This window comes from Chenopodium quinoa, unplaced genomic scaffold (genome assembly GCF_001683475.1).
Source record: "Chenopodium quinoa cultivar QQ74 unplaced genomic scaffold, ASM168347v1, whole genome shotgun sequence".
NCBI lineage: Eukaryota > Viridiplantae > Streptophyta > Magnoliopsida > Caryophyllales > Amaranthaceae > Chenopodium > Chenopodium quinoa.
Genome location: NW_018742329.1, coordinates 2,851,247 through 2,878,864, shown reverse-complemented (window position 1 = coordinate 2,878,864; position 27,618 = coordinate 2,851,247). Strand labels below are relative to the sequence as shown.

The 27,618-nt window shown below is 39.9% G+C and overlaps 1 protein-coding gene across 1 annotated transcript; it reads right to left on the bottom strand.

The window, feature by feature from the left end:
* Positions 1–3,235: 3,235 nt before the first annotated feature.
* On the bottom strand, positions 3,236–26,919 carry LOC110689660. Its single transcript, XM_021866432.1, has 5 exons — positions 26,670–26,919; positions 4,582–4,718; positions 4,222–4,495; positions 4,015–4,145; positions 3,236–3,922 (listed from the first exon to the last, which is right to left on the bottom strand). The coding sequence occupies exons 1-5, from the start codon at positions 26,917–26,919 to the stop codon at positions 3,236–3,238; spliced, it is 1,479 nt and encodes a 492-aa protein (XP_021722124.1).
* Positions 26,920–27,618: the final 699 nt, after the last annotated feature.

The following is a 27,618-nucleotide window of genomic DNA, read 5'->3' as shown; positions in this document are numbered from 1 at the left end:
CCCAGATAAACGTGAGTGCTTCTGAGATTCTATTGCCCGCTTGTGTTGCTTTGTGCTCACAAGCCCCTCTTCCGCTCAAGGCTAGCGTTCTTGCCGCCAAAAGGCTAGAGCGCGCCGCACGTTTCGGGGTCCAAACTCCCGGACCGTGACACCAGGTTTGGAAAGTGTATGTGGATGGGAGCTCCACTGTGAACGGCTGTGGCGCGGGGATTATCTGTCAATCTCCTGAAGGAGATAAGTACGAATACGCACTACAGTTCAAGTTTCAGGTCTCTAATAATGAGGCCGAGTATGAGGCCCTGCTGGCCGGTATCCGGTATTGCAAGGCGGCAGGGGCGAAGAAGATATCCGCCTGCTCTGATTCTCAACTGGTCGTACTCCAGGTTAATGGAATGTACGAGGCCACTCATCCGGCCATGATAAAATATTTGCAGGCGGTCAAGAGTGAAGTTGGGTCACTTGAAAAATTTCATCTAACTCAGGTGCCCAGGTCTTCAAACAATCAGGCGGATGCTCTGTCCAAGTTGGCATCATCCGCCTCCTGTGAAACGCCTCGGTCAGTTTTCTGGGAGGTCACGGAAAAAAGAAGTATATCTAAGGAAGACCCCATTGGAATTCTTGACCGGAGCTTAACCTGGATGGACAGTATCCGGGCCTATCTTGCAGACGACACGCTCCCAGACTCACCACGGGAGGCGACTGTTCTAAAAAAACGAGCAGCTAACTTCAAGTTGCGACAAGGAGAGCTCTTCAGGGCTGGCTTTTTAAAACCCGCGTTGAAGTGTGTTATCCCTGAAAAGGGGAAGGAAGTCCTCGAAGAGTTGCATTCGGGATTCTGCGCCTCCCATATAGGCGGCAGATCCCTCGCGGCCAAGGCCAGGCGGCTTTACTTTTGGCCAACTCTGGAGTCGGATGCCATGGAAATGGTGAAAAAATGTGACAAGTGCCAAAAGTTTGGCAAGCTCATCCATCGTCCGGCTACAGACCTGACGGCCATCCACAACCCCAATACCCTTTGCCAAATGGGGCATGGACATTCTGGGGCCATATACAACTGCACCAGGCGGCAAGCGCTATATATTGGTGGCTGTGGATTACTTTACCAAGTGGGTAGAGGCTGAGGTAGTCAAAAACATCAAGACTAAAGACGTCATTTCCTTTATCTGGAGGAACATAATCACTCGTTTCGGGGTGCCCATGTCTATGGTTTTTGACAATGGTCCTCAATTTGAGACGCCTCAACTCAAGACTTGGCTGGGAGACCAGGGGGTCTCAAGCTTCTTCGCATCAGTTGGCCGGCCGCAAGAAAACGGTCAGGTCGAAGCCTTTAACAAGTTAATCTCAGACAGGATTAGAAAGAAAATTGAGCGGGCTGGTGGCCTTTGGGCGGATGAATTACCACACGTCCTTTGGTCCATCAGAACGACTGCTAAAGGGGCAACGGGAGAAACCCCATTCCTAATGGTGTATGGTGCAGAATCTGTTCTGCCCATTGAGCACTATGAGCCGACCCTTCGAATCATGTTGTATGATGAAGAGGCGAATTGGGAGGCCATGCGCCTCGCATTGGACTCACTTCCAGAGCGCAGGGGAAATGCTGCCTTGCGTCATTAGATATACCGTCTGAGAATGACTCGGGCATACAACAAAAGAGTACACAAGCGTCCTCTCAAAGTGGGGGACTTTGTGCTACGGAAAATGGAGGCAATCGGTAGGGCGAACGAACAGGGAAAGCTAACCCCAAATTGGGAAGGCCCCTACCGAATTTATGAGGAAGTAAGAGACGGCACCTACCGCCTAGAAGACCCAGACGGCAGGCAGCTGCCCAGAACTTGGAATGTAGACAACTTGAAAAAGTACTACTTCTAAGTACGAATGTAAAAACCTCAATTTTGTAAATCTCACGTATTGTTAATGAGAATATGCCTTCATTTCCCAACTTGTCTTTTTATTTAAGCTCTTAGTGTCGCCTGTATATAATACAGACGACCAATACGTTTGTAGAGCGTTTGTCTCAACCGCAGACACTCCAATGATTCTGAAGGAACCGATTGTTTTAGAACAGTCGTTCCTACGAAATTCATCAAGTTTACACCAACACTTGACTAATATTTACGTAACCATTTAAGAAGCCTAAGGCCAGATAAAATCATGATGAGGCCCATGGCCGGTGTTAATAAACAAAAAGAGACCGAATGGTCACAGTCTGCTCCAACATGAGTATGACCGTCTGCTCCAACATGAGTCAGATAACCGGCGACGTCCATTTGGGCGAATTCGTCGAGGAGAAGCATCTCCCATTTGGGTGGCACATTGCTCTACGAATATATCAAGCGGCCCTACCGAATGCTAAGGCAGCATTCGCAGTCGTTTGTTTTAATCGAAAGTGAAATCTAAAAGACCTGAATTTTCTATCTAGCGCAGTTCAGAAATGGTCACTGTTTCATAAGTAGAGGCTAAGCGAGGCATAAAGTCGGATGCGCCCGTTATTGCTCAGGGGAAAAACAGGCGGAATATTTACAAGCTAAGTTAACTACTTAGCACTTATTGAGGCTATTGGCCGGATGACGCCTGATCCTTGCCTATGGGGCAAGACAGGCGGACAATTATTTTTAAGAGAAAATTGGTTAAGTTACAAACTTAGCATTTTATCGCAAAGAGGCTTATGGCCGGAGGCGCTTGTTTTTGCTTATGGAGCAGAACAGGCGGAGGTTTACCCTTAGCAAATTAGCTAAGTTGGAAATTTGAGTTAGTTCGAGCCAATGGCCGAATGAACACTTATGTTTGCCAATTCTGGATGGACGTCTGCCGCGTGGTTTGGGGCAATCACCATAGTGATTGATTGACTTAGAAACCATGCATACTCTTCTAAGTATCAAAAATTTCTAAGTCAATCAATCCAATAAACCGAAACCACTCGACATCCGTCCAGGGGCAAGAACATTTGCATGGTATACAGGTTATAATACTTAGCCAAAAACATGCAATGAAAAATAAAAATTCAAGCAGTTCAAAGGACAGAATATGGATAACTTCAGCCAAATGGCTGAATGATTCAAATTAAAAAAGACCAATCGCCACCTGACGATTGGTTAAGATTGTCATCTGGCAAAGCCAGAAAGATTGTCAAATTACCCGACCCCTTGGTCGGTAAAGATACAAATACTCGGCACGCAGGCCGGAAAAGAAAAGTACATGGCCATTCGGCCGCAGAAAAGCATAAAAGCTTAAGTGATCAGGGGAGAGCCTCTTCAGTGGCAGCCGACCTGTCGTCCTTCGGCTGCTCTTCATCCTTTCTCTCTTGCTCCTCCGCCTGATCCTCCTCCTCCTCGCCACCAGAGGACGACTCCCCAGAAGAGTCGGACCCAGAACTTTCCTCGGCCTCAGCATTCTCAGCCTCTTCAATAAGGCGAGCGTCGAATGCTTTGCTGGCTTCGTCAAATTTGGATTTCCAAATCTGATAGTCCGAGTCCGGCTGTACAGCCGCCCAAGTGTCCCGCATGATGGCTTCATAATCAATCATCATTTGCTTAACAAGAGCTTCTCTCTCTTGATCAGCCACGGACTCAAACTTGGACTTCAGCTGATGCTCCTGGTTGCTGAGGCGCTGCTCCAGGCGGCCCACCTTTTGCTTGGCTCTCTCGGCCTCTTCTTTGACATCTTGAAGAGGCTCGAGCTTCTCCTTAAGAGTTGTAATCTCTTTCTTAAGGGAAGTGATGCGCACGCGGGCCGAGTCCAGGTCCTTCTTCACCTGCATCTTGGCTTCCGCCTGTGAATACATCATATCAAGCGTTAGATACTCATTCTGAGCAATATCAAATTGAGCCCGATCCAAGGCGGACTCGGCTCGAGCTTTAGCGATTGTTACCTCTTTGGATTTCTCCTTGAGGGGTTGCCTGAGCCCTTGGACGCGCAGCATGGCCTGCAAAAGAGCCGAATGGTTAAAACCAGGAGGAAAAAGAAATAATACTTAGCAAAAAAAATAAAAAAATTTGCTTGAGCTAAGACTCATACCTCGCAGAGGTTCCCTAAGATGCCATCCAAGTCAAGGGTGCCGACTCCTCTGACAGACGCCTTGTCGTCAGGATCAACCGCCCTCAGCATGGACTTGGCCATCTGGACTACAGTCGGCCTCTGCACAGGAACTGAGAAGGAGAGAAAGTTAGAAAAATAACTCAAGTACATCTAAATGGAAGAACAATAGAGGCGAATGGATTTTACCGTCGTCCTTCTGCTCCTCCTCTCTCCCCAGGCTCCTCTTCTCTCCTGCTGAGCCGACAGCAGTGGTGGGTTGCTTAAAGCCACCCTTCGATGCCCTCTGGGCATCCGGTTTGCTGATCTCCTTTTCAGCTTCGAGAGAAGAGGCGTCTAGGCCCTTCTTGGGCCTATGAGCAATGTGCTTCCGGCCGCCCTTGCCGGATGCGCTCACATCACCCGCCCTAGTCTTTTGGATTTTAGGGTCGGATGGTTTTGAAGGAGATTTGGAAGGCACACCCTACATCAACACAAGATAAACGCAAGTTAGAAATCATTCGGGCAAATTTAATATTGGTCAGAAATGAAAGTATAACAATTTTCTACCTTGGAGGTGCCGCCAGTTTTCTGCTCGTCCACTTTGGTGTGAGTGGTTACTTCTGCCCTGTTTAGGACATTCGACCTGTATCGAGCAGCAGATACAGCCGGCTTCCTTGTGGCCGAGGGCTTTTCCATTGCTTTGTCTGCAAAAATGAACAAGTGATTAGCATCATTAAACAAGTACTGAAAAGCAAAAGTAAATTGCATATAAAACAGACGGCCGACTACCTCTCGGCATCTCAGAACTTAGCCCACAGGCGGATAAGAATGTCCCTTCTTCAAACCACTTGTACAAAGGGAGATAGCATTGAGGGGTGACCTCCTTGTCCCCCTCATCATTCGTCCACACGGACACGGTAAACAACCCCGCGTCCATGATCTCCTCCTTTGCCTGCCTGGGAATAGGCGGCAATGCGCTCCTGCCTGCTAGGAGAGGTGGATCCTTATTCCACCGTTATACTTTTGGTACAGGCGGCTGTCGGCAGACTTGACTATGTAAAACTTAGTCCTCCAGTCTTTCCACTTGTTCTCTTTGCCAACAGCCATCATGTACCCCTTGCAAGTGGTCAAGGTGTACCAGCCTTCACTGCCCCTAGCAGGCGCCATGCTCAGATAGTGCATGAGGGCGAACGCTTCAAAGCTCGCCTCCACCTGCAGCATCTCACGGACGGCAACGTACCCCAGAATATTGATCCAGGAGTTGGGTACAACTTGCCAGATACCCAGTTGGTATCCGTCCAAGATCCTCTCCACGGCCGGATGGAGAGGGAAGCGGAGGCCAGCCTGGAAGGCCGCTTCATAGCAGTCGAATGCTTTGTCTTGATAGCTGGCCAGGCTCGGCCAGGTTATGGTGTCGCCCTCGTTAGGGACCGACAAAGTGTAGCCATAGCCTAGGACGACCTTGCGCCTAAAATTGGCAAGGCCGGATGCCATGGCGCTCCGCCTGCCTGGCGGAACATGCTGATAGTAGGGGGCTCTCTCCAAGCGCCTGGAAGCACTCGGCTCGGTCCAGCTTTCCCCCCCTATCCACTGCCAGGGACTCTCTGATAGAATCTATGTTTGATCTAGCCTCCTTTGAAGTTACGGAGGCATTCTCTGAAGAAGACGACGAGGCCGACTCGTCATCAGAGCTCTCATCAGAGCTAGGGGACCGTTGACTGGTGCCAGCGGGGTCCTCCCCTAGACTCTCTTCCGGCGCCTGTCCAGAAGGCCCGGGTTGATATTCTTCATCCGCCTCCCCCAGGATTCCATCACTGGGAGTTCCACTAGATGTGGGCGAATGGTAATAAGTGGGGGTAGGAGGAAGATAGGAAGGGCTGTCAGGGTGTTCCGACAGCTCACTTCGAGGCACTCTTATTGAGCCGTCTGAAAAAACAGTCGACCCATCCGAATGGTAGAAAACTCCATCGGAGCTACACTGCCTTGCTGTTCTTTTGATTCTGGCCATAGTGTCCTGCACAGACACGGAAACGGTCGGATTCGGAGAAGTTCGCAAAGCAGGGTCTTTGGCCAAGCATTCGGCACCGCTAGTTCTAGATTCAGCCGTCCCCGGTGACCGGCTGATCACTATCCTACGCCGTGCCGCATGCAATTGGGGAGCCATTTTTTCGAAAACAAAGAAAAAATGAAGAGTATAAAGAAAATACAGGCGTTACCTTTAGAAGAAGGGAGAAAGACGCCTGGTTGACTAAAGAACGGTCGAACTGGTAGCCGAGTGTCGGATGCTTGAAAAACGCTTAGGGAATTTTGAGATTCTTTAAAGTCAAAAAGTCCAAGATTCTCCAGAGATTCGCCAAGGTGTGAATCCAAGAGGGGGGGTCAAACCTTACTATTTATAGGGGGGTAAAACCCTAATTTTTTTCCCTCCAGTAAATTTTTGAATCTGACCACTCAGATACTGACACCTGTCACAGGAGTCACGTGCAATGCACGTGACCCCTGTGAGGGGCAAATGATTTGGGTATTTTATACCCGGCCAGGTGGCCCAATCAGAAAGTGCCACGTGGCCTCCGTATAGGTGCCATTTGGACCTTTGGAATGATGACACGTGGAGGGTGGACTCTTCTCTGTCCTACGTGGACTGCAGATCCAGCAGGGACCATTCAGGTGGCAATACGTGTCACAGAAAAAGTGCTTCAAAATCCTTTGGGCACAGTGACACGTGTCACTCAGGCATTGGCCCTGGGATGGCGGCCTTCTAAGGCCCAAATCCCGAGGTGCCGCAAAACGGCGTGACCTAATTACTAGGTCATCAGATCCTAGGAAGGCACACTTTTCAAAAGGACCCTATAAATAGGGACATTATGTCATTTATGACAAGAAGAGAGAATTTTTGACACGCAATACGAGACAATACGTCACTTATCTCACTTTACCTGAGCTTGGAATCCAAGCAGATAACTTTACTTCCGCACGTTTTATTTCCGAACGTTTGCTGACTTAATCTTCGGAGGCGGATCCCCAACCATCCGGAGGTCCGTTTGCTTTGAAGGTACAGGCGTCCTCACTTGAATCCAGTTTCAGTGTTGTAACTCTACCGAGGGAAAAAAAACCCCGAAACATTTTGGATGTGATAAAATATTTTGAAAATATGATCTTTTATTTTGAAAGATAAATTCGGTTTTATTTGGATAAAATCTTTTATTTTAGGATAAAGTCAAATCTTTCAAAAGTTGTTATATTTGATATTATCCATATTTAAAGTTGTTAAATTGGTAATTATCCATAATTAAAGTGGCTAATTTTGGATAAGATTTGTTAGGATATTATGAGCATATTCCAAAAGGATAATAATTGATTTAAATAATTTGATTATCCCATAATTATTTTTGGATATAATTGATTTAAAATTTTGTGATCGGCTAGTAATTAGAATAGAATTTCCTAAATTTGTTAGGATAATCTTTGAGGATAAATATGATTTATCTTTTAAGATTAAAATAAGATTTGATTCTATCTCATGACTAATTTAAAATATACGATGTTTTATTGATGGTCATGAATAATATATAATATTATCTAATTGCATTAATTAAAATATGAGATATTTAGATGCCATGTTTCCTTAATTATGATCATTCGATGTTGTAGTTTAGGAAAGCATGATGAATGATTTATTATGTGGCACTTTATAATATATGATATTATTTATTGCTATATAATGACTAGTATGGCCCAGTAGATTGCTAAATACGATCTGCGCATCGTGATGTATTTTTGTAATCTTAGTACGGTCTACGTACCGATAAAGTATTTTTGTGATTTATTTTATTTTATTTAAGTAGATAGAATAGAATAATATTACAGGTTGCAGTTAATCCAAGAAGCCCGTGAAGTGAAGGCCCAAAGGAGCAAGGTGGATAAGATCCATGAAGGTTCAAGTGGGAGCTTTTGCTTTATTAGTTTTCTTAGGATTAGGGGCCATGCTATATCTTGTTTATGCATTCAGTTTATTATGCATGTTAGATTTTATTGATGTTTTGTGATGATGCATTAGAGTTCACTAAATAATCACAACATAATAAATCTAGGTCCCAGTAATATTGAGGTAGCTTTTCCAATCAAAAACCCGATGAAACCTTCGATTTTATGATGGGTCATGCTAAAGCTGGGTGTCATATTATATCTTAGGGGAGTGGGGGTAAAACAAATTTTACACTTTTGATTGGTTATACTCAACAAGGTTACCCAAAGAGTTTAGAACCTTGAAGCTAAGGGTAATAATTAAACATGTGATGGTTAATTATTCAACCAAGAATTACAAAGAGTTGTAATCAGTAAAGAATTTACTCACCTTGAAAATGTAATGGTTGATGGTAGGGCTAAAGTCCGGTCAATTATTGCACAAATAAAGGATCTTGGAATCATTTTATTCAATAGGGATCAATTAAAATTGAATAAATGTTTTAAAGTTTCCAAAATTAATTCGCTTATGGTACTTTAAATTTTATTAAACATAATTGAATTTTGCGTTTACTTATAAGTAATATGTCGTTCTAATTTTATTATTATATATAATCTCCTTGATTGAAAATAAAGTTGAGAAACGTTCTCACAAGTTAAAAGGTAATCCATAAACCTATATTTCAATTTTGCTAAGATGGTTCTAAAAGGCAAGTTTTAAAAACTCATGTCAAATGTCTAAGGTTAGTTTTATTCAAAACGTTTGAGTAAAATGCCAACACATCTTCATTTTGAAAAGCGTTTCAAGGGATATAATGAGATAGGTTAGTTTTATTCAAAACGTTTGAGTAAAATGCTAACACATCTTCATTTTGAAAAGCGTTTCAAGGGATATAATGAGATGGGAGGTACAAACCCTCTAAAAGACAAGTATAGAAGTCCAATAAAATCTCTTATCTTCAATATGATTGAATATAAGAAAGTGATTGGAAATTTATATGATCAAAAGTTAATCAAATGACGCTACACTTCATCTACTTTATTTAAGAGTTAAATAGTTGATTAAACTCTATTATGAATAATGATTGAATAGACTTAGCAAAATCATGAAAAGTGCTTAAAGTAGTTAAGCAAAGCATCATTTTGAACCTAGAGAAATGTTTTGAGTGGCTCAAATGGGAAAGGTTTAGGAATAAATGAGGATTGCATTAAGAAGTTATAGGCCAAGAAATGCAAACAATGCAAGTTGCTACTTCTCAAACCTAGAACTACTTATATGCTAAAAGTTGTTATGAACGACAAATGTTTCTAATTAAATGGACCAATTCCAATTGATTAGAAACTACCTCATATAGTTGGAAGGTAAAAGAATGGAAAATGTTCCAACTTAAGAAGTATATTATAGAAATTGATTTAGCACATTACTACTTCTTGGACATATGATGTCTTGTTTAGTTCTCTCTTATTGAGAATGAGGTTGAACTAAATGAAGAAGTATGGCTAAAGGAGAAATAAATCTACAAGTTTAGAAGCAAATGTTGCTACTTCACAAGTAGAATCTACGAGTCTGGAAGCAAAAGTTGCAACTTTACAAGTAGAACCTATATTTCACCTTACCTTGTTATTGGGTAGAATTAAATAAATGTTATTCATTCTTTCCATTATCAAAACACCATTCAATGTTAGTAATGACTAAGCATCGAAGATTTAAAAACGTGGAATAAATGTTATTATATGCTTCATTGAGTCATAATGTGTTTTGAGATGGCTAAATAGGTTCAAAGTTCTATATGATAGAAATAATTAAACCATTTCTATATATGAATTGTCTCTAATTCGAACAAAAATGAACATTGCATGCGAAAGATCCAAAGGGATGGACTTTCAATATCATTAGATTATGAATCCATTGATATATGTAATTATCATTCTAATTTGAAATTTTGAAAAGTCACCATTTACAGAAATGATGATGTGAACTTAAGGTCGAATACATATCGATATAAGAAAACCAAAAGTTCAAAGGCTAGAGACGGACAATGAAACTTCATTTGTGCTACGATCACTACTTGTGCTTAGTTGAAGCATAAGTATGAAAATTTTGAAAAGTTCAAAAATGTTCAGTATGAAGTTCAGTATCAACTTGACAAGATAATGATTACATTACAATACGATTTTAATTGTGAAAATTTAAGTCAAGACATATACTTGGCAACACATTCAAAGTATTGCGATATGATCGTAATAATGTTAAGGTAACCCTATTTGCTCACCACCGTGACCCTCTATTACTTAATTAATTGTCTTATATGTGATTATGTATAGTGGTCACACCATGTGTCTAGTCACATATAAGAATTTGTGATAAAATACACCATAAGATAAACATAATATGTGATTGTGTATAGTGGCCACACCATGTGACTAGGAAATATAAGAATTTGTGATAAAATACACCACAAGATAAACATAATATGTTCTAAGTAGATTAGTAAGTTTTGTAGCTTTTCCCAAAAAATTTATATAAGCAAAACACTAGCTTAAATAATAAATAATGCATATTTGATATCATTTGTGAATGAAATAGCCAAATAGGTGGTTATATTGGGGCAAAGAGTGTTTGTAAGTTTTAAAAGGTGAGAGTCTAGTAAGAATTTATGTGATGAGGAAAGAGATAGAGATAAATGACATTTGAAAAATAAAATTTGTTGCATGCATCTAATAATGTGATTTTCCTTTTATAATAAATGTTGCAAATAAAAAGAAATGAATCGGTAGTACGTGAAAAAAAATAAATAAACATGACAAAAGAAGCAGATATTTTACGCGCAATAGATAATAAGCTAAACTAAACTAAACAACTTTTTTTTATATACTTTGTAAGCTGGGCATAGTAACCCATTCTCCAACTTAAAGGGATTTGAGCATTTTTTTTATTACTTGATATTGTAGTCTTGGTGTAAATTAGACCTTAGAAATTTTAAGAATAGGTTATACATCGTATAAAGATCTAGATATGACACACATCTATACAAACTAAGGGAAATTTAAATCTAAACAAGGGGCTTAGATTCCATTTCAATCAACTTTGGAACTTTTATCAAATAAAGGATTCAGGTCAAAACACTCAATTCTTTCAAGTTTTAGTACCTCATATTGGATAGATCAAATGAAGTTACAGCACAATCATTTTAATAAACATAGGAAATTGATAAGAAGCTGAATATCAGAGAAAAACAAGAGGAAGAAGATGAACTAATTAAAACAGAGAAAATTAGGGATCAATTTTTTTGAATCAGAATATCTAACTAAAATAGATTACAGGTGTGTTATTTATTATAGAGGAAATAATAAAGCAATAATGTAATAAATCTAAGCTGAGCTGTCAAGAACTCTCACATTCTTGCTAACTAGGCATAACAACCTGAGATCATGAGAAACACATTTTACGGAGGATTACTAGATTGGAATACCCTTTTGATGTACAACCCCTTTCCCAGCAAAAAAACACAGTACTATAGACACCCATTTGTGTCTCCCCAAAACAAAACCCAGTAATGAGTACCATTCACGTTGAATCATAATCGAATGAAGCGAAAGTGTGAAAAGTTTAGTGTTGCGGATAGTTTTAATTTCTTTTCTCTTCTCTCTTTTTTGAAAACCTATTTTAATAAAACAGCCAATATAATTTGTTTGGTTCATGATATGGGTCCAATAATAGTGTAGTTAGATGGGGCTAGAAAAGACCTTTCCGACGATATATTATAAGCCCAATTCCGATGAATATTGAGGAAGTTATGGCCAATTTACTGAACTGGGCCCGGTTTGAGCCTTATGTGCGGTCCAATGATCTAGAGGAGGGCCTAATATGGATTTATCATTCCTAATGCAATTAGGAATGGTTTTAGTCTTCTAGATTCTTCTAGAAGGTTCTTTTCATTCCTAATCTAATTAGCATTGATAAATTGACTTTTGTTGACTTTTAGAGTTTTAATCAGAATAAAAGAACGTTTTTGAGGAAGATACAATTTTATCCTCCTGTACGGCAATTTCTATTTGATTTTAAGAAAACGCGTCGATTTCTTAGTCAGCGCCAAACGCCAGCATTAGCGCCTGACGCTAAGCTTGGCGTCTGGCGCTAATGTCAGCGTCTGGCGCTAATCTTGGTTTTACACGTCAGAACTCTGTTTTGATTTTTTTATCTTTTTGGTTGGTTTTCTTTATAAATAGCTTTCTAAAAGCTCTGTTTTCATTCACCAACTCTCATCAAGATTCTCTTGATTAATCTCTCTCTCTCTCTTTTCTAAACGAACTAGCCTTTTCACAAATATAAAAATTCCGCATTCGCAAGACTTAGAAACACCTAGCCATATTCGAAGTTGCCTTCGCCCTAGACGTGAAAGGTTTTGTCCCAATTCTCTCTTTCAATTATTTAATTTAATTGTTGTTTATTATTTTCCTTGAAGTTACTAACGTGTGTATTTTGTTATTAGAAAGAGGTACGAAGCATCCAAGTAAGTACTTTAATGGTTTAATTGATATTATGATATAGGAATCATACTTAGATTGTTATTTTGATTCCTAGTATCATGTTATGATGTTTTATTGCTTCCTAGTATCATGTTTAGGGTAAAGAATAAGTTCCTTAAATCAAGTATGATTGTTATGATGCTTCCTATTTTCTTTCCTAATATTCATGTTAGTATCATGTTAGGGCTAAAGCTACGATTTTTATTGTTTAGTGACATGCTAGGGTTTGTTATTAATCTTGTTAGTATCATGCTTAGGATCTTGCTCTTATTATGCTTTAACATGATTATTATGATTATTATTTTGAATTATTATTATGTTGCTTGATTCTTATTGTTATTGCTTGATCACACCTTTTATGCATGTTTAAAGGGAATTTGTACTTGTAATCACACTTAATAAGATAATTAATAATCTTGTTAGGGTTAATATGATTATAATTCAAGTGATCGCCAATAATAGTTGATTTGTGCATTAAATTCAACCAACATAGATAAACAGGTTTAGGGTAATCCTAATGATTGCATGTTAGTCAGAAAGCGCACATGAATACGATCAGAATAAAGTAGAGGCCTATTATTAGGGCAGGTTCAATCTCTTTTAGGTTGGATTTGTACCTTCATCCCCTACCCTATTTGGTTCAAGACCTTATGGAGTTGACGATCTCTTGGATCGTTAAGGGGTGTAACCTTCACCTCGTGAACGGTTTACAAGTTCCTAAAAAAACTTGTTGGCAACTCTTTTGCTCTATCTTCTTTCCCTTTGGACGCCACCGTACTTTAGTGTACGATCACCGTGGGGTTCAAGCTAGGGATTAACACTTGAAATATTCCCTACAGTTTTTGGCGACTCCGCTGGGGAGGATTTCTATTTTAATTCCTGAAATTTATTTCGGCAATGATTTAGAATGAGTGGATGAGACTCGAAATGTTCTAAGTATTTCATGTGCGTAATTTTGATTAACATGATTGTCATATGCACAAAAAAAAGATCTCATTGGAAAGACCATCCGTAATGAGTTAAAACATAGGATTTTACACGTAGGAAATTTGAGGAATATCTTTCACAACTAAGACCGAAATAACACTGCGCGAAATTGGAAAATTTTATCGAGCACAGAAAGCTGCTGAGGCATGTAGGAATTAGCGTCAGCGAACATAATATTAGTGCCAGAATTTTGACTGTAGCGCCAGACGACAACTCTGTTGCCAGGCGCTACAGCCAAAAACCGGCGCCAATCTCTGCTTGCTGGCGCCAAATTCTTCCAATACCGAGCCAGAAATATGCATTCTAATTTCGACTAGTTTTTAGCATTGTTCGCTCGATCCTACTTCCTGATTGAGTTTTTCTCACTTTTCTAAAACCCATATGTGTTCTACATATGGACATAACCCCCTGGGAATTCATGCTCCATCTACCTGATTGAACGCTCTGAGCAACAAAGGGTACATCCGAGATTGTTGAATTCACCAAACCATTGAAGCGAGTTTTTTCTAAACTCGAGGTGTCCCATCCACTCGCGCCAACCCTTCACGGTTAGGCTTCCGCGCGGTGCATCGGGATAATTAACCATGGACCTTCTATTGACTAACCCATATCCCGAACTTTAGAGAACTAGAGCCATGGTTAGGTTGCAAACTCATTGCATCATATTGTGCTTATTTGACTAATTGTGCACTTATTTGTTGTGCATATGATATATGTTTTCTTAACCGTTTGTTTGACTTGTGTTAAGATTAAATGAATTAATGGCTAAAAGAACTTTGCCTAATTAATTAATTAATTAATTAATTAATTAATTAATTAATTAATTAATTAATTAATTTGAGTGAATAAAGTCTAATATTTTAACCAGAATTGACCTAGTACGACTTTAGGCATACCCCTATTAATTAGTAACACCGAAAACAATCTCAGATCGAAGCTCCAGCAATGGCGCCAAAGTTTGAACTGTAGCGCCACTCTGTGGAGTGTGGCGCCTGGTGACAGCTCTGTCGTCTGACGCTACACTGCAAAGATAGGCGCCAGTCCTGTCGTTTTGACGACAGTTCGGGTTATTGATCGAGTCATCACTTTGTGTCTAATTAACCAATTTACTAAATAATTCGGTTAAATTTTACTGTCAATAACACCTTTGTTAAGTCATTATTTAAGTCTAGGCACCAAGTCCCATGGTCTTACACAAGAGTCCAAGCATGTCACTTACACTCAACGCACACACCAATACACATGCTTTGACCATGTCTAATAGTCTTTTATGTGCGTTTTTTCCGTCATTTTTTTAGGGGGGTAAGTCGGATATTAATCCTCCAATTTAAATACCATACTTGGTTCTTAAAAAATATATACATTATTTTTGGCTAAAATATGTACCTACTTTTTTTATTTTTCCTCTTTAAAACCGTAAAGTTAAGGTCGATTTGAGTCAAGTAATTAAAACACAAAATGGTTTAAATTACAGCACGTGGTCAAGAAAGGAAGAGCGGTTAATCAAAGACAATTTTTTCGTACAAGTCCAACTTTTCGTCAAACCCATTGCTCGTAAGAGGAAAGCTAGGACAGTAATGGAAACACAAGAAGAAGTCAATGAGCTCAGGAACCAACTGGTTACCGTGACTGAAGCACTAAAGCTCCTAACACTTAAGATCATTGATCCCGTGAAACAACTACAGGTGGACCTCATGCAAGAGAGTCTAAGCAAGCTATCTAGCGACTACAAGTTTGAAGGGATTAGTTCACTAGGGGTCTCGTTGGACAAAGATCTTCTTCCGCAGAAGTTCAATGCCAACGACATCCCGAAATTCAAAGCAACTGATAACCCTTATTTTCATTTAAGAGCCTTCGAAACAATAATGAGTATTAAGGGTATCGATAAGAAGGTTTTCCCCCCTCTGTTCTCACTATCTCTCGAGACCGTTTGCCAGCTATGGTTCTTTTCTCTCGAGAAAGAAAAAACCTCCACCTGGGGGTCCACAGCAAACGCTTTCGTTGATAGATACAAATGCAACATCCAAGTTGAGACCGACCATAAGGAGCTTGAAATCCTCAAGCAGAAGGAGAACGAAGGCTTCACCTCCTTCTTTAACAAATGGATATTGAACCAATGTTGAAATCCAAATCCAAATCCAAGAACTTCTCTCTAACTTCTCTCTCTGAAACTAAGCTAATGAAAATTATCTAAAAGTTAGTTTTTAAAAAGGAATTACAAGTGTATTTATAAGCAAAGAAGGAAAACAGGTTCCTCGCGCCCGTAGGGAAACGGGTACGGAACCCATAACAAACTCTGGGCAACACCCGCGCCCGCGGCAAGGGCGCGACGAATCCCCTGCTTCCTAAGAGTAATCAGTGGGCCGCGGTTTCTCTATTCTGGAGCGCTCTCTCCAATATACCCATGCCCGCGGGGAGCCCTTGAGGCAACCGCGAGGAGTTCCTAGTCGATTTTGCTGTTTTGGTGCAACACAACCCGTGCCCGTGGCAACCTGGCAAAGGCTTACGCCCTCTCAAAGCAGATTACTTCCTCCTTGCTTAGTCAATATAGCTCATCTTGATCCCTTTGTAAAGAAACTCCTAGGTACCTACAAGAGCAAACAAAGGAAAGGAATAAAAGTGAAAAAGGGCAAAATAAAAGGAAAACACCAAAAACACAAAGAAAGAAGGAAAGAGAGGAACTAAAGGAAAAAGGACCAAAAATAAGAGAAGAAAGCATGAGAAAGATATGAAATCATCCTAAAAGACTACCCTATGAGTGCCATAAATGACACTCATCAAATTCCCCTAAACTAGACTTTTGCTCGTCCCGAGCAAAACAAAGGCTAAAAAGGAAAAAGAAGGGCTTATTCAAAGTAAAAAGAAGAAGAGGAAGGTGAGAATATACACTAACTCACTTATGTAGGAATCACGGTAAATTTTAGCAACTAAAGACAAGCCATTTAAACCCCTTCCAAGTTTTGTTCGGGTCATTCCTACTAACTAACCCCAATTATTATTAATTCACTTCTACTAACTCACGTTTTGTGTATTCTAAGTTTTGCAAGGGGCAAACGGGACAGCCATACACGAGCGAGGAACTCCATGTAATTCGAGAGATGTTGGCGACCTACATCACATTTAATTTGTAAATATCGTTTACTAGCTAGCTACTTCATCAATCCTAGCCTTAGCTTACTAATTATGTACTATATATTATTATAACTAATTAAAATTGTTTGTAGGTAACATGACACATTTTTCTAATTAATATCATCTCTTGCGATTGTTATTATTATTTATGTTTTGTTATTAATAATACTAATTATTGTTACTATTATAATAATAATTCTTATTATTAATATTAAATATTATAATAATAATTATTATTATTTAACATGTACATATTATTATTGCAGCCAAAAAAAAAAAAAATACAGGTCAATGGCAACGGTTAACCGTTGCCAAATTATTTTTTTTTTTTTAAAAAAGCGCCATTGTAGTTGGCAACGGTTAACCGTTGCCAACTCAAGCAATTGGCAGCGGTTAACCGTTGCCAACTCAAGTAATTGGCAGCGGTTAACCGTTGCCAATTGCTTGAGTTGGCAACAGTTTTGAACCGTTGCCAATTATTTTGGGATTTGGCAACCCTCAAATACGCAACGGTTCAAAACCGTTGCCTTTGGGGGGGTTTGAACCGTTGCCAATTTGCTCTTTTCGTGTAGTGAATAGTGAATGGGTGAATGGAAGATTGTTTTCAAAACAGGTTATTGAAAATGGCAACTAGTGGGGCCCGACTAGGATAGAAAATACGGACTGCATTCCGTTATGTATTTTTGTAAATCTAAATACAGTATGCGAACCGTTAAGTATTTTTTTACTATTAGATTAATCTTAGTTGTACTAGCTAGCTTATTATATTTTGGCCAAGATGTCTCAAGACGGCGTTTCGATGAAGACGAGCCAAGATGAAGACCCATGGAAATTGAAGATTTCAAGGGGTCATACTAGTTGCCAAATGCATCTATTGTATGCTTTATATATATAATTGTTATATATGAATGTTAGATGCATGTCTAGGATTTAATATGTTGCAACGATTAGTTAAGTTCACTTAAATCATACCAACATAGAAACCCTAGGTCCCTTAATAATATTGAGCTAAAATTTGTCGTTCCAAGAACAACACTTACCGAACTAATGCGCGTATGTGATGGGCTACGCCAAAGCGAGGCATCACTACTTCCCAAGGAACGTAAGGTATACTAGGTATACAAGTTGTCTTGGTTAAGCTCAACGATATCAGTAAGGAGTCCTTAGATGTCGTGGCAAAAGAGATAAAATGTCAAGGATGCATAAGATGCGACATTTTATTAAACCGAGCGTAGCTCGCTAGATCTTTATGGGAAGTAATTACCCAAAAGATTCCTCCTTCCTTACCCAATGATGTGAAAAAGTGGCTTCTAAAGAAACCCTCAAAGGATGTGAAGAAAAATCAGAGTAAGACTGATGTGAAGAGTCGTCTAGGTGACAAGGTGATTCCTGCTAAGGAACGCCTAGGTGAAAGGATCAAATTCAAGACACCTATAATGCCTAAGAAGAAGAGCACTGCAAAAGATAAAGGGAAAAGGAAAGCTGACACCACAGAAAAGAAAGCTTGGGTAGAAAAGAAGCATGGGGTCCTAGCTGAGGGGGAAACTATCTACTCCAAGATTGAATGTAGGTCCTCTAAAGGATGTCTACTAGCTAAGGTTATGGATGAGGAAGAAGAAGCATACAAAAATTGGAAAATGGCTAAGAAAGAGAAAGAAGATTAAGAGCATTGCTTAATTTCCAATTATTGGACTTAGTTTATTTTTTTATTTAAAGCTTTATTTAAATTCCATCAATAATGTAATTTATTTTATTAATGAAATTCTAGCTTTTTAATTAAATTATTTACTTTAAATTTATTTTATTAAAGCAATGAAAACCGAAGAATTAATTTTCCAGAAATTTTTTCGAGTACGGAAGTCGAAAATTTTCTGAAAAACACCGAAATATTCCCAGAAACTTAACTGTAAATTAACGCCAAATATCTGCGACTGGCGCCGGCTGCGGCAGTCTAGCGTCGGGCGACGGTTGCCATCGTCTGGCGCTGACGTTCATCGGTTGGCGCCAGAATTTTTTCAGTGACGCCGATGTTCCGTCGATCTTCTGTCGAATTTTTTATACTGGGTGCGAGATTTTTAAAAAATAAAGTGGTCGCACCCCTAAAAGGTTGCCTACGTATCCTTTCTTAAGGAATCAGACCAAACGTAGCTCTCTTGAGTACCCTACTCAAGTAATTATGGGTAGTATTTTTTAAGTTGGTCATGATTTGTCATGTTTGAGAATTCATTACCATCCATGTCAGTTAATTTTGCTGCACCTCCTGACAGGATTGTTTTGACAATGTAGGGTCCGGACCAGTTAGGTCTAAATTTTCCCCTTGGATCTAAAATATTTTTCCTTAATGCTTTTAACACCAAGTCTCCTAATTTGATGTTTCTTGTCTTGACCTTCTTATTAAAATGCCTAGCCATACGAGTTTGGTAACACTGAGTGTGATGTAGAGCTTCTAGTCGTTTTTCATCGAGTAGGATTAGCTCTTCGTATCTTTCCCTAGTCCATTCAACTGCATCGAGTTTACTCTCTAACGCGATCCTTAAAGATGGAATCTCTAGTTCGACAGGTTGTACGGCATCCATTCCATAAACCAAGGAAAATAATGTATTTCCTGTTTATGTGCGAATTGACGTGCGATAACCCCACAATGCAAAGTGAAGTTTGTCAGGCCAATCCTTATAATTTTCCGTCATTTTCTCGATGATAGTCTTTAGATTTTTATTGGTTGCCTCGACTGATCCATTTGCTTGAGGCCTATAAGGGGAAGAATGATGATGTTGAATTCCATATTTTTGTAGCAATTCTTCACATTCGGCTTGAAAGTGAGTTACATTGTCACTTATCATTTCATGTGGGACTTCGTATCAACAAATAATATTTCTTTCGATAAAGAGTGCTACATGTTTTATAGTGAGTTTAGCGTATTATTGCGCTTCGACCTACTTTTTGAAGTAATCAATTGCCACTAGGATATATTCGTGGCCTCCTGTTCCTGGGAGAGTGATTTTGCCGATGATGTCAATTCCCCATGTAGAGAACGGCCATGGCGGCGTGTAGGTGTAGAGCAAGGATGGAGGAACATGTTGTAAATTGGCATAGATTTGGCATTTAGGGCATCTTTTCACATATTGATGGCAATCCCTATTCATTGTAGTCCAATAATATCCTTCTCGCATTATCTTTTGGACTAACATTTTGCTATTTATGTGAGTGCCACAGATTCCTTCGTGGACTATTCTCATTGCTCTTTGGGCATCCTTTTTTCCTACACATAATAGAGCTCGACTCTTAGGTACCCTTTTATGTAACTCGTTGTCTATGAGTACATATTGGGAAGCCAAGAGTCTTAATGCTCGTTTTGCTCTTTTGTCAGCATGGGGAGGGTATTCTCCTTTGGTGACGTAGTTGAGTATATCCGTGTACCACGGTTCTTCTTCTTCTTCTTCTTATTCGTCTTGGACTACTTCATCATCTTCTATAGCTTGAATATATGCTGGTTTGTGCCATTTTTCTATAGTTAGAGGCATTTGCTAGATTTCCATAGGAATCCTAACCATTGAGGCTAGTCTTGCCAAGGCATCAGCAAATTGATTTTCTTCTCTAGGTAGATATGTGTATTCTACCTTCTCTAACTGATTATTAAGAGTTTCTAGATATGTTTGGTAAGGGGCTAGACTTTCGCTCTTTACTTTCCACCTTTTGGAGATTTGATTGATGATCAATGAAGAGTCTCCGAATATCCGTAATTTTTTTACTCCCAATGCTAAAGCTGTTTCAAGGCCTACCACGCATGCTTCGTACTCAGAAGCGTTGTTGGTAACGTCGAAATCAAGCTTTATGGAGATTGGAAAATGCTCTTCTTTAGGTGATACTAGCAATACTCCAACGCCACATCCTTTTTGGTTTGAGCCTCTGTCGAAGTATAAGGTCCAAGTATCGTCTTCAGTGACCATTAAGTCGTCGTCTGGAAACTCATTGTCGTGTATTGGCGTCGAGTCTTCTATTGGAAAGTCTGCTAGAAAGTCTGATACCACAGATCCTTTGATAGCTTTTTGCTGCATAAACCTTACATCAAACTGGGCTAAATTGACTATCCATATCGATATGCGTCCATTGAGTGTAGATTTCTCGAATAGATACTTAAGTGGATCTAATCGGGAGACTACGAAGACTGTATGCACTAGCATGTAATGTCTTAACTTGGTTGTGGCCCACACCAAGGCGAGGCACAATTTCTCAAGTGGTGTATAACGTGCTTCATATTCGAGCATTTTCTTGCTTAGATAGTAGATTGCGTTTTCTTTGCCTTCTACTTCTTGTGCTAGCATAGCTCCCATTGTCTCTTTGGTAACTGTTAAGTACAACCTAAGAGGTATTCCTGGAAGTGCTGGTGCTAATACGGGAGGATTTGCGAGATAGGCTTTGATCTTTTCAAAGGCTTTTGACACTCGTCATCCCATATTACTAGTACATTTTTATTAAGCTTTTTAAAGATTGGTTCACATATCGTTGTCAATTTTGATATGAACCTACTTATGTATTGCAACCGACCAATGAATCCTCGAATCTGCTTCTCGGTTTTGGGCGGTGGCATTGACATGATTGCTTTGACTTTGGTTGGGTCTATCTCTATTCCTCTAGAGCTTATGACATAACCTAAAAGCTTGCCTGAGGTGACTCCAAAAGCACACTTAGATGGGTTCAACCTCATATTGTATTTTCTTAGCCTTTCGAAAAATTTTCTTAAGGCTACTTGATGGCTTGGACGGTCTTTTGATTTTACAATCATGTCGTCCACATATACTTCGACTTCTTTGTGCATCATGTCATGGAGTAAGGCAGTCGCTGCACATTGGTAAGTGGCACCCGCGTTTTTCAACTCGAATGGCATTACCGTATAGCAGTAAGTGCCCCATGGTGTTATGAAGGTTGTTTTCTCCATGTCTTCTTATGAGAATCTGATTATAAACTGGGTATCCATCCAAGAATGAAAGAAGTGCGTGATTTGTTGTGTTATCTACCAGAATATCGATGTGTGGTAAAGGGAAGTCGTCCTTTGGACTTGCCTTATTTAGATCTCGATAGTCGACACACATTCTTACCCTTCCGTCTTTTTTCGGAACTGGGACGATGTTGGCGACCCATTCGGGGTATTTTGATACCTTGATGAAACCTGCAGTTATTTGTTTTTGAACTTCTTCTTTTATTTTAAGAGCTACGTCGGGTTTCATTCGACATAACTTTTGTTTTACAGGTTTCATTCCCGGAATTAGTGGTATAGTGTGTTGAGCTATTTCTCTATTAATGTCTGGCATATCTTTGTATGACTAATAAAATACATCGATAAATTCTTTAAGTAAGTTAATTAAATCGGTTCTTTCTTGTTCATTAAGTGTTAGTCCGATTTTAACTTCTCTTTTATTGGTTGAATCATTTGAGATATCAACCGTCTCAGTTTCTTCAAATACCGGTGTTTTCTTTTCAAGTGTTTCCATTGCTTTAATAAGTTCTTTGTCTTTTTCATTATTAGTTAAGCAATGCTCGTCATCTTGGGTTAGAGAAGAACGCAAGAAGTAAGGAGAAGAAGTTATATTATTATACTCTGAGATCATTACATCAAAGAGTGATATGTCCTCAGGGGACTTGATCCATGATCACTAACTATTCTAGGAGAAATGATAGAAGGGGAAGGTGCTACTACTAAAGACCTAGATGACTCTATAGGGAAAGACTCTGACTCTGACTCAGACGACTCTTCAAACATCAGTCCTTTCCCTATTGTGATGGATATCTTTCTTCCACTTGGAGTCGTCACCTTGACGGTCTTGCGCCACCCTTGTAGTGATCCTTCCGCCGAAGTGATTATCTTCGAAGGATCGAAGTTTTCACTTTGTAGGACTGTTTGAATGAGCGAGGAGTTATCCTCTTTGTATGTCGGCTCATCCTTTTCTCGCCCAAATAATAGTCTCATGACGTTAAAGTCAAAGCATGGGGGTGCTTTCTCCTTATGGACAGGAGTTGGGATTTCATCTGTGAAATAGCAATCCAAGAAAATTTCAAATCCCGGTTTCCTTATGTCGTTTACGACAAATGGCTCGGGAAATTCGTGGCATGGATAGTCCTCTCCTTCTTTTATGAATTGACCATTGAGGGTGGGAGGGTACTGATCCATTGGGATTGCTTTATTTTGAGTGCAAGCGTCCTTACGTGCCTTTGATTTTTCCTTGGCTCGCTTAAGAGCTTTCCGATTTGGTTCGAAACCAAGTCTGAAAGTATCTAATTTAGGGAGGCCAGTTGACTCCAGCGGTTTTGCTATTCCCTTTTTCTTTCCTAGGGTCATCCCAGGAAAATGTCCTTGTTTCTTGAGAATAGTATTCACGATCATGTTAGAATGGGGGTCGTGGCCGAGAGGGGTCCTTTCATCCTCCTGGATTAAGGAGACCTCTTCGTTAAATCCCCATAAATCTTCATCATCCTCATCTTGCTCCACGTTAATTATTGGGTTTCCTATAGACTTGATTCTCATAGGTGAAGCATCGATGGTGATAGGAATTCCCCCAACTATGGCTTTTACTTGTTGGTGGAGAGATGAGGGGACGGCCTTTAGGTCATGAAGCCAAGGGCGTCCCAACAGCAAATTGAATGAGGCCTTGATATCTACTACTTGGAAGGTAGTAGCGTGTTCTATCGCTCCCGCCGTTACATTCATGGTAATTTTTCCAAGAGCTTGACGACGAGTGTTGTCGTAGGCTCTTATTCCTTGTGTTGACGGGGTTAGGTCTTCATCCCTTATGCCTAACATCCTCGCAATTCTAAGTGGACAGACGTTAATGGCTAATCCATTGTCTACAAGAGTCATAGGGACGATCATCCTCTTGAAAACTACTGTGAGGTTTAATGCCTTATAGTGTTTGTCACCCAGAAAAGGTGATCAAATTGATGGGACTAGGTAGATCACTCGTGAGGAAGTTAGCCAATCCCTCAAGAGTGGTGTTAGAATCTATCCCTATCTTGTCCAAGGCATTCATTACAGCCAACCTATGTTCTTGGGATGTTGCCAGAAGTTTCCATACGTTCATTTCAACTTTTGTCTTCTTGAACTGTTTGACGATATCATTATCTTCAATGATAGGTATGGGAACTTGTTGTGTGGTTGGTATGGGTTGTGTTGAAACGGGAGGTTGCATTCTCCCGGATCTCGTGAGGACGTCTATTGATGAGTCTTTTTCAACCCAAAAGTCATCCATGGCATATGACACCGAAGGTGGAGGTCCTACCATGTCTTTTAAGTAGACGTCTTATTCATCACTGTCCCAAACTCCATTAATACTTGCATCCTCTTCTTGTGGAACTTGGACTAGTTTCTTTTCATCAATCATTTTCTGAATTAAATCCTTGAATTTAAAACAGTTTTCAATAGTGTGACCCCCTGATTAATGATACTAACAGTAATATCTATCTGTCATTTTTAATGATTCGAATGGTCTCGGTTCGAGAGGTTCGATCATAGATAGTGTAAGCGATTGTATGTCCACTTTACTTGCTGGTTTCGGAAGATTATCTATGGCGTCGAAAAAGATCTCCTCCTCTTCTTCGATGGCATGGATTTCTTTAACAGGTTTGATGAGAGACGAGGGGTCAACCTCGTTTTCCTCATCAGAGATAGCCAAGGAATGAGCGAGAGGCGCATTATCAATACTTGGCTTTTTACTGGCAGGGGGCAACGACAGCTTGTTGTTGTTGATTAAGTCTTGGATAACTTCTTTAAGCTTCCAACAGTTCTCGGTAAGATGGCCCCTACCTTGGTGATACTTTCAATGTGCATTAGGGTTCCAGTTAGCCGACGTCTTTTCGACTGGTGGGTCCCCAGATGGTCCAATAGGAGTTATAAGACCTTTTGCATTTAATCGGTCAACTGCAGTGTCATAACTCATGCTAATAGGAGTAAAGGTCCTCCTATGGTTTCTTTTTTCCTTGATTATTCATAGCAAGGACTTCACTTAAGTTAAAAGTGCCAACATTGTTAGAGTGGGTGGTTTTGGAAGAAGAATTCTACCTATTTAATTAGAAATGTGTCTTGGCCCCTTGAAGAGGGAGAATTCAGAAAATGCATGGTCGTGCTCAAATGGATTACATAGTAATCATTTGTTTTGTAATTCTAACTCAGTTTTCAAGAAAATATTTGTAGATTAATATGATCATGACATGAGATGCAATCATATTATCAAATCGACACACAATGACTTAAGGAATTTGAATATTTTGCTTTTGTCTCAGACAAGTGGGAGATTGAAGGAGTTCTGTCTTCGATAAGTGCAATTACTAGATATATCAAGGATCAATATTATGGAGATAATAAGTTCGTTCTTTTGGGTCGTCATTATCTGTTGCTAGACTATGATCAATGATCTTTGGGCTAGTCAAATAGTCCAAAGCCTACTAGAATGGATCATATGAGGTCACACAACAAGGGTATTGGGTTAAGCAAGTAAGAGGCCCATTAATGGGCCTCATGAGCAATTAACTAATCATGAAATGGATTGGGCTAGCATAGTTAGATGAGAATTAGGTTTTGGGCTTTTGACATGGGCTCTTATTTAGAGATAGGATCTATAAATAAGATTTATGCCCAAGGTTGCAGTGAAGCAGTCATAATTCATACACAGTGTATTTTGACATCAAGGCAACCAATCCCAAAACCCTGATTCCTCTCACTATATCACGACTATCTCTCTCCTCCCCTCGTCTATACGGCCGGCCATCATTGGTGGCTCATGTGGTGGTTTGTGGTGGTTCGTTGCTCGCTCTTCTCCATAGAAGGTCAATTGAAGGGTTCAATTGCAACTAACTAGCATTATTGGAGGTCTTAATCTGTGCCCGTGGACCAAGTAGAGGAATCACGCTTGAGGTTCTTTATCTCCCATTGTTCTTGCTCGATCGCACGTGGAATCACGCTTCAAAGGTACGATTATATGTTCTTTATGTGTTATGCATTAGATCTTGGGATTAGGTACTATATGAATATGATTCATGTTTTTCCGCTGCGTAGTACCTATAATTCCCTACAGGCAGAACATACAGAACAAAAAAAAGAGCCAAAACATAAGGAATAAATCAGCAAAACATGGACAATGAACATCAGTTGCAATACTTCCAAAATACTGACCTTCCAGCCATTCATAGCAGTCATATTCTTCGAGCTTTAACTTTTTCACCACTTCCCACCAAGACTCAACAAACTTCTCCGGGGTAATGCTGTTGTAGGTCAAATTTTACAACTCATCTTTCACATCCTAATAGTTAAACAAAGCGCCAAGTTTCAGCCCAAACTTCTTCATAATATGCCACATACACCACCGATGGCGTGTTTGAGGCATGGGAAAACAGCTCTAAACGCCTTCCTCATCGCCGCACATTAATCTGTCATGATCGCTGTCGGGGTCTTACCTCTCATGCATGACATCCAAGTCTTGAATAACCAGTCAAAGGGCTCCGCATTCTGATGAGAAACCAACGCACAACCAAGAAGGATAGTCTGACCGTGGTGATTAACCCCTACGAAATTCGAAAAAAGAAGTTTGTACTGATTTGTTAGGTACGTCGAATCAAAACATACGACATCCCCAAAATAGTTAAAGGCCTCCCTACTCCGAGCATCAACCCACATTATATCTTTCAACCTCCTATTCTCATCAAAACGGTGCATATGAAAAAAAATGATTATCGGCACTCATCCTATCAAAATAGTCCAACATAGCCGAGGCATCACTATTTTATAACTTCAACCTCCTCTTTTTATTCACCAAGTTGCGCATATCTTTTTTAGTGAATCCCATATTCCCAACACCATATTTTTGGCTTGCCATATTGTTGTAAATCTGCCCGATTGGAGTGCCGGATCCATGATCATTTTCAATCCAATACTCCAAGTGCTTTGTAATATTCTCCTTTCTATACGCAGCTATGTGTTTGGACATCTCAAGACTCACTACATGATTATGCTCATTCACAACCTTTTTTATCATCCAACCACCTTCATCAATCATTACCTTGCCCGTGCATCATAACTGGACAATCGCATTTTTTAGTCTTCTTCCTCACCACTGGTTCTTCCTTAACCACAACCCTCTTACCATTAACCCTCCTTCTGAATGTTGTCTTCCCATAGCACTCGCACTTCCATACATAAATGCGATATGAATTTGCCTTTCCCGCATTTTTGAAGGCTGGCTTCCCACCACCTATACACACAATACCAAACCCTTCTTGCCTGCCATAACCACGATAAAACTTATTCATTTCATCCTAGGTTTCAAACACCATTCCCGCTTCTGGTTGAGGTTATACAGTATCTGTACATCTTTATAACTCCCTCTCTGAACCACAGTATAGTCTTCATTCAAGATAATAAACTCATTGTCCCTATTGACACGCACGATATACAGTGGCGGATCCAACGGGGGTTCAAGGGGTTCAACTGAATCCTGTAAGATCCGAAAAAAATAGGTTAGTTATTAAAAAAAAACAGAAAAACTATATATAAAATATTTGAAGCAAATATATACCATATAAGGTGCGAGCTTAGTTGGATAAGTAAGTGTAATCTTGGACAACAAATCTTGGGTTCAACTCTCCCTGGACGCAATTAGAGGTTTTTTTTTTGTTTTTTTTCCTTCTTAATTTTCTCCCTTTTTTCCAGTAACTTTCGTTCTCTCATTCTCTATACATTTTGTTCCCTTTCTTTTCTCAATTTTCATAGACAAACTAAAAAGCTCAAACCCTAACTTTCTTTCTCTATCTCTCCTCACTACTCTAGCCGAGTAGCCGTCACACCGAGTCGCTGACCGTACTTAGTCTACTCACCGACGAGGGCGATGATCCTGCTGGTTATGACCGACGACCTGCTGCCAGCCTGCGAGGTAAGTTTCTGTCGCTATTTTTTTTTCAATTTCTTAAATAGTTAGTTTAATTTGTTTTGTAATAGGTTTATTTGTACTT